Source organism: Budorcas taxicolor, chromosome 14 (genome assembly GCF_023091745.1).
Source record: "Budorcas taxicolor isolate Tak-1 chromosome 14, Takin1.1, whole genome shotgun sequence".
NCBI lineage: Eukaryota > Metazoa > Chordata > Mammalia > Artiodactyla > Bovidae > Budorcas > Budorcas taxicolor.
This window is the reverse complement of record NC_068923.1, coordinates 58,636,784-58,645,187: the sequence shown is the minus strand read 5'-3', so window position 1 is coordinate 58,645,187 and position 8,404 is coordinate 58,636,784. Positions and strand designations below refer to the sequence as shown.

At 39.4% G+C, this 8,404-nt stretch overlaps 1 protein-coding gene across 2 annotated transcripts in view; it reads right to left on the bottom strand.

Annotated features, from left to right (window-relative positions):
- Positions 1-3,676: 3,676 nt before the first annotated feature.
- TNFRSF11B (TNF receptor superfamily member 11b) overlaps positions 3,677-8,404 on the bottom strand; it is a 28,871-nt gene continuing 24,143 nt past the window's right edge. For both annotated transcript variants that reach the window (XM_052651911.1, XM_052651912.1), the window contains exons 4-5: positions 6,133-6,357; positions 3,677-4,406 (exon numbers count right to left, since the gene is read on the bottom strand). In XM_052651911.1, coding sequence (XP_052507871.1) covers positions 4,018-4,406; positions 6,133-6,357 — 614 coding nt within the window. In that variant the 3' untranslated portion in view covers positions 3,677-4,017. The remainder of the gene's footprint in view (positions 4,407-6,132; positions 6,358-8,404) is intronic.

The following is an 8,404-nucleotide window of genomic DNA, read 5'->3' as shown; positions in this document are numbered from 1 at the left end:
GGCTACCAGAAGCATGGGGTAAGAGGTAGGGGGACGGGGAATTGGTTGAAAATGGTTAAAAGGTAGAAACTTCCAATTATAAATAAGTACTAGGGATATAGGTCTAACCTGATATCTCAGTTGGTAAAGAATCTACCTGCAATGCAGGAGGTCCCTGTTCAATTGCTGGATCAGGAAGATCCCCTGGAGAAGGGATAGGCTACCCACTCCAGTATTCTTGGGCTTCCCTGGTGGCTCAGAGGGTAAAGAATCAGCCTGCAATGCGGGAGACCTGGGTTAGATCCCTGGATTGGGACGATCCCCTGGAGGAGGGCATGGCAACCCACTCCAGTATTCTTGCCTGAAGAATCCCCATGGAAAGAGGAGACTGGCAGGCTATAGTCCATGGGGTTGCAAAGAGTCAGACATGACTGAGCGACTAAGAACACAGAACTGGGAATGCAATGCACAACATGATTAAATAATTAACACTACTGTATATTGTATATGCAAGTTGTTGAGAGAGTAAATCCTAGGAGTTCTCATCACAAGAAAAAATATTTTTTCCCTTTTATTTTGTATCTATGTGAGATTATGTGTGTTCACTACACTTGTGATAATCATTTCATGATGTATAAGTCAAATCATTATGCTGTACACCCTAAACTTAAAGAAAATAAAGACTGTGTGGTATTGGTGAGAAGACAGACTGATAGATAAATGGAATAGAATGGAGTCCAGCAATATACCCACAGAAATATAATCAACTGATTTGTAACAAAGACACAAAGGCAATTAAATAAAGAAATGCTAGTCTTTTCAACAGATCCTATAGGAACAAGTGAATGATCATATATCTGAAAAAAAGGGACTTCAATATATGTGTCACATTTTATACAAAAATTCACTTTTATCAAGGTTCATATCAACAGTAGTCATGCTGATATCATTTGCCCCTGGTATGATGTAAGAAGGACAATTACCTATGTGATATTCTTCCCCCAAATCCATAATATCATCTGTTCATGAGAAAACAGACAGACTGAAATTAAGATGTATTTTACAAAATAGCTTACTGGAGATATTTTATATAATATTTTCGATGATTCTGTAGGTCTAAAATTATTTCAAAATTAAAAGTTAAAAAAAAGAGAGAAACTGACATGAATTTACATATTATATTTCCCTTGGAGGAGAAGCTTGAGGCAGACTCAACCCAAAGGAACAGGCAGGGAGTCCAATCAAATTAGCACTTAAAGGATTTATACTTGATGCCATTAAACTTCCAAATGTTTCTTAAACTTAACTGATATGTATGAGGCCATTTCATTTCCTGTGCACAAGAACTTTGGTGGAAGAACTGGCGCTTCTGAAGGCAACAAGCTGGCTGTTAGTTAACCCCTGTCTTCCTACTTATGCCTTCAGCACTTAATTTCCACATTTTCCACTCCCAGGATTGCAGCCTGGAACTCTAATTCTCCAGGCTTGAGCCTCTTGACTTTACCTCTGCCATTTATTTCCCCAGATTTATTAGCTTGTGTGACATTTAGCAGGATCTACCCTTCTGTCAAGGGCTTCCCTGGTGGCTCAGTGGTAAAGAATCCATCTGCCAGTGCAGGAGATGTGGGTTCAGTCCCTGGGTTGGGAAGATCCCCTGGAGAAGGAAACGGCAACCCACTCCAATATTCTTGCCTGGGAAATCCCATGAACAGAGGAGCCCGATGGGTTACAGTCCATGGGATCACGAAAAAGTTCAACACAACTTAGTGCCTAAACAACAATAACCCTTCTGTCAAAGCAGCCATAATGATCTGATTTCACAAAGGTAAGGTTGACCTACATTAAGGTTTCACCTGTAATGTAGGTGTTGCATTCTAAATCTTAGTAAAGTGCCAGAAAGAGATATGCAGACTGTGAAAGGATGAGGTGTGGACCCCATTCACAGTGATATCCCCTTCTTGGGAACTGAAGCTGATGAAGACAGACCCTCACTGGCCATGTATTTACACCAGTCCCTATTTGAACAACCAGAGTCTCTCTGCTAGGAATTAGAAATTTGAACTAAAAGATACAGAAATATAAGACTAAGAGAAAGTGTAGGAACTTCTGCCACCCAGGGGCCCAGAGATTTCTTAATTCTACTGTTTCTGAGGCTTAGATGCAACCTGTAATAGTACCTATATGGCTGTTGTGGCAAATTACCACAAACTGGATGACTTAAAACAACAGATGTGAATTCTCTCATAGTCCTGGAGGCCGAATTCCAAACTCAGGATGTCAGCAGGGCGTACTCCCTACAGAGGCTCTCAGGGAGAAAGTGCTCCTCTCTTCCCTAGCTTATGGCTTTTTGGCTTGAAACCACATCACTCCCATCTCTGCCTCTGACTGCACATTGTCTTTCTTTCTGTCTTTCTGCTCTGTGTCTCTTATGAAGACATTTGCCACTGCATGTCCCACTTGGATAATCAAGGATGATTTTCTCATCTCAAGACAACTTAATTACATGTACAAAGAAAGATGATTTTTCTAAAGCACATTGACAGATTCTGGAGAATATGGTATAAACATAGTTTGAGGTGGGAGTACCATTCAACCAAATACATCACCCTTCCATTTAATGTTTTCTTAAATTAAATAGTGCCAGTTTCTAGTGCATGCCTGCTTGCTCAGTTATTTCAGTCATGTCGGACTTTTTGTCATCCTATGGACTGTAGCCCACAAGGCTCCTTTGCTCATGGGATTCTCTAGGTTAAGAATACTGGAATCGGTTGCCATGCCCTCCTCCAAGGGATCTTCCTGGCCCAAGGATCAAACCCACATCTCCTGTGTCTCCTACATTGGCAGGCAGCTTCTTTACCCACTGAGCCACCTGGGAAGCCCACACGTTTTTATCACTGGCAACCAAAAGAACTTATGTAGTTTGGTCTCTTGATGCTAGTGGCAGCAGTTATAAGTGGCTTGTGTCATCTGTTTACTAAACTTGACTTCAGAAATTCTTCAACTTACGTGTAGTAAAAACTACATTGGAGCATGTTAAAAATGCAGGTTTCTGCCCTCCTCCCTAGAGTTTCTCAAAAAATTGGCCCAGGAATCTGCATTTTAACAGTGTTCCCAAATGGTCCTGATGATGAAAGAAAGGGAAAATTGTGAAACCTCGGATCCGTTCATGTCCCATTCAAATAAAAGCAAGAGGAGAAGCAATGAAAAATAATTTGAAAACTTTAATTAATGATGTTGTTTATGTAGTAAAAACATAAAATCTTTTAAATAAGGTACATTCAATTTCTCAGAGCATCTAATATTCAGATAACTTATATTTCATACACTTTCCAACATTAAACAATTGACTACATAATGTATTTTCTAAAAAATGGTATTACACCTTATACAGGTAAAAGTATATTACAAAAATACTCTACACAGAAAGAATGGCAGTACCTATTAGGAAATGCTACAAACATTCTGTTAAAAATATATATTTTTATCTCTTTTGTGTATCATAATAATAAACAGAATATATATATTTTTCTTTCTAAAATTAAGTCTTACACAGTTTCCCTTCAGGATGGTAATATGTACAAACCTTATATCTGAATGAATATAAATAGCAAATACTATAATAGTGTTACAGATATATTAGTAACTTTTACAGAAAACAAATGGCTTTTAAATAAAAGCCTCTAGTACAGCTGAAATCTCAAAGCTATTTAAATTAGACATTCTGCTATTTAGTAAGACACAATGGAGTCTCATTTCTTATTTCCAGTTGAATTACTGCAAGCAGTAACAAGAGAAAATAGAGTCAGTAGATACTGGACCAGATGTGTCAGCTGGATAAACAATTTGGGGTTTATTATACTTTGGGGGAGAGATAAGCGTTCTTTCTCCACACCATAGTTTCTTTTGGGCCCTGGGGTCAAAGCCAGTCCTTGGTGATGAGAAAGAAATCATTGTTCCCTCCTCAAGAGCCTGAGAAACAGTCTACTCATTTATTAGATCTGGTCCATGGTGAGGAAACAGCTCTGTGACCATTTCCGGTTATAAGCAGCTTATCTTTAATGACTGGACCTGGTTTCCTATCATTTCTAAAAATAGCTTCCGATATAACCTGTACATGGTGAAGCTGTGAAGGAACCGGATGGTCTTCTTCAGACTCTGAATGACAGTCTTGGGGAAGTGGTGCGTCTTCAAGTGCTTTAGGGCGTGCAGCAGGCCCTTGCGGGTATCCTGGTCACCATTTTTTATCCTCCACAGGCTGAGCAGCTTCAGGAGTTGCTCACTTGATTTGCACGTCTTCAATGTTTTCTCAACGTCTTCTGTCGTCACTTTCTTCCCAGGCAAGCTTTCCATCAACTTTAGAAGCTGCTCAAAGGTGAGGTTCATGTGTCCAATATGCCGCCTCACACTGTTTTCACAGAGGTCGATATCTGAATGAAGTGAAAACACAGAGGCATTCATTCACATAGTCTATCTAAAGCCACTATAGAACTACCCCGAGGCAAAAGGGAGTTCCGCAGCATTTCATAATTTAAAGGCTGAGCTCCTCCTTTCCTTTGAGGGAGGGCTCAAGTCACGCTAGTTATTTCTGAGAACTGAGTTCAATATTATTTTGTGTTACAATAGAATAATATGCTTTCTGTATTCTCGGCATCCAACACAGCTTTGTGAAAAGCCCACATTTGGAAAATAACAGTAAGAAACTAGAGACACATTGCTCTCAGTTTTCTAAGAAAATCTGAAGCAATGAAAAGCATAACATTTTAGAAGAAATACAGTTAGCTATTTTGTAATATAAATTTTCATTAATTGATACCAATATATGTGCTATTTGAAAAATTAGTTGCTTCAAATAATCTTTAGTAAATAGCACCAGAGGATTATCAGCACACAGGAGATCTGAAAATTCAATAATTCGAGGCCAAAGAACAGTAGGATACACATGACCTACAGAATATTTTGGTAATGAGCTAGGACATAAACATAGATGGAGTAAGTAATGTTTCTGTTGATGGCATGAGTCATTTAGTATCTGTAAGACCTAAGGCAAGTCCCCTCATCTTTCTGGGCTAAAATGTCTTCATTTATAAAACAGGGAATTCGGTCCCATCCAATTCTAACTGTCTCTGTTTCCCTACTTCCCTTCCTTTCTGCCTCAGGGCTAATTATACTTTCAAAGAATGCATTTTGTTTGCCAAAAACAGAAGACAAGTTTACTCTGCACAAGTGAAAGCATTCAACTGTCCTAAAATCTGTTGCCTCAGTTTCAGATGTTTGAGGCTTTAGAGTTGTGTAGGATTCCTCAATCATTTAACTACACATGAAGAGCAGAATGGATTTCTCATTAACACTGCATCATGAAAGGCACCTCCCCCAACCATTTTTTTCCAGAATGTCCAATGCTAATTCAAGTCAGAACTTTCTCTTCTGTGTACCCCAAAGCTTATAGTACACTCTGGATGAAACTTCCTTTTCCCTTCTGTATTTATTCACTCCCATCATAATACACACCACACACACACACACACACACACACACACACACACACAGAGTTTCCAAAGGAGATTCTTTACAAAACTAAAACATGAGAGTACTTGGATTTAAATAGCGCTTTTCTCCAAGAAGCTCAAACACTTTAAAGAACTTATCTCATTAATCCTCACGACATGTGCTATTAAAATGGTAATTTTAAAATAGACTGTATTGTGAGGATTAATGAGAGGATACCTAGACACTTAGAGGCTCTCTGGAGAGAATTACCAGATAAATACTACATAGTTTCTTGGTAGAATTGTGAGGTAAGATCTAAAATAGTTAAAGAATTTCTAGATATATCAGATAGGATGCTCGTACAGCTGCTAAGGGATCCAGAGTCAGATTTCCTGAGGTTTATTCCTACATTTGAAATGTATTTTTCCTCCTTCCAGAGAGACAATTGAAAAACTGGAGAGTAGAGAAGGTGAAAATAAAACTCCGCATGACTGATCTAGGAACAGCTTCTCCTCTATCATTGGAAAACTATTTCAGTCCAGCAATAATTCCCAAAGGGAAACAGCATCCACACAACTAAACCAACAGGTACATAGTCTCATTTCTGTTGTATGATGAGCAGGTGTTCTGATTTCTGTTTGAGTTGTTTCGTTCAGGCTACCATACCTTGGATGATCTTCTTGACCATATCTTGATCTTTGTTTTGATGCTTCCACAACTTCAGCAGCTGGAAAGTCTGTTCTCGTGAGTTGTGTCGCTGTTTTATCCTCTCTACGCTCTCTGCATTTACTTTGGTGCCAGGCAGATTGTCTACCAGGACACTGAGCCAGTTCGGGGTAAGCTTTGTAGGAACAGCAAACCTGAAGAACGCCTCCTCACACAGGGTCATGTCTAAAAGGAAGGTGGGAAGATTAAGAAGATTTACTCAATAATTTGGGCTTCCCTGGTAGCTCAGATGGTAAAGAATCTGCCTGCAATGCCGGAAGCCTGGGTTCAATCCCTCAGTAGGGAAGATCCCCTGGAGAAGGGAATGGCAACCTACTACATTATTCTTGCCTGGGAAGATCCCAGGGACAGAAGAGCCTGTTGGTCTACAGTCCATGGCATCACAAAGAGTGGGACATGATTAAGTGACTCACACTTTCACTTTCACTCAATAATTGGATTCTTGGATATCTAATGGATAATAATAATAAGAAAAAGAAGAAGAAGGAAAGGGAGAGGGAGATAGAGAAAAAAAAGGACAAAAACCAACAAGGTTGTGTTTTCCAGAATATTGCATGTTAAAATAAAAAATTTTAATAAAATCAACCTTCTATTGCCTGGTGTTAGTGGCAGATTTGTTCCAAATAGGAAAAGGAGTATGTCAAGGCTGGATATTGTCACCCTGCTTATTTAACTTACATGCAGAGTACATCATGAGAAACGCTAGGCTGGAAGAAGCACAAGCTGGAATCAAGATTGCTGGGAGAAATATCAGTAACCTCAGATATGCAGATGACACCACCCTTATGGCAGAAAGTGAAGAGGAACTAAAAAGCCTCTTGATGAAAGTGAAAGAGGAGAGTGCAAAAGTTGGCTTAAAGCTCAACATTCAGAAAACAAAGATCATGGCGTCTGGTCCCAACACTTCATGGCAAATAGATGGGGAAACAGTGGAAACAATGGCTGACTTTATTTTTCTGGGCTCCAACATCACTGCAGATGGTGATTGCAGCCATGAAATTAAAAGACGCTTACTCCTTGGAAGAAAAGTTATGACCAACCTAGATAGCATATTCAAAATCAGAGACATTACTTTGCCAACAAAGGTCCGTCTAGTCAAGGCTATGGTTTTTCCAGTAGCCATGTATGGATGTGAGAGTTGGACTGTGAAGAAAGCTGAGTGCTGAAGAATTGATGCTTTTGAACTGTGGTGTTGGAGAAGACTCTTGAGAGTCCCTTGGACTGCAAGGAGATCCAACCAGTCCATTCTGAAGGAGATCAACCCTGGGATTTCTTTGGAGGGAATGATGCTGAAGCTGAAACTCCAGTCCTTTGGCCACCTCATGCGAAGAGTTGACTCATTGGAAAAGACTCTGATGCTGGGAGGGATTGGGGGCAGGAGGAGAAGGGGACGACCGAGGATGAGATGGCTGGATGGCATCACTGACTCGATGGACGTGAGTCTGAGTGAACTCCGGGAGTTGGTGATGGACAGGGAGGCCTGGCGTGCTGCGATTCATGGGGTTGCAAACAGTCGGACATGACTGAGCGACTGAACTGAACTAAACTGAACTGAACTGAATGGCAGATTGCCAATCCAACTCGGTCCAATGAAATATTCTTTTAGAATATTTTGGAGGGGAAGAGTTTACAAAATGTCTAATAAGAATATAGTATTGCTATAAAAAATTACAGCAAAAATTATATTACTTAGTATAATATTAACATATCTTAATGTAACTATTAAACATTCTGTTTCAGGTTTACCTAATATCTAAAAGTTACTTCAAGACCAATGTCAAATCATTGTCTTTAAGAAAGCCTGAAAAGTAACCTGAAATAGCATATTATTTTCTGCATACACACATACACATAGTACCTTTGGGAACTAGGATGGATACAGAAGTATAAGCATACATTAAGTGGGAAAATAATCAAACACAAAAACTTGTCATTTAGAAAAAAGGTCCAATAAGCTGAGCGTCTGGGTAGCATTAGTCTGTCCTAGGGATTAAGAGTCTGTCTTTGGATTCATTAGGTCTGGGTTTGAATCCTTACTCTGCCATTCAAGTTCGTACAGTAACTTGAACAAACTTCACAGTGTTTTTGTAAAGATTAAAACCCATATAGCAAAAGTGTCTGGCAAATAGTAAGTGTTCAAGGAGTGATAGAAATAAAATTATAAATGGATTAAAGAGAATGTTAAAGTTAGAGGTCACTCCTTTTACCATCC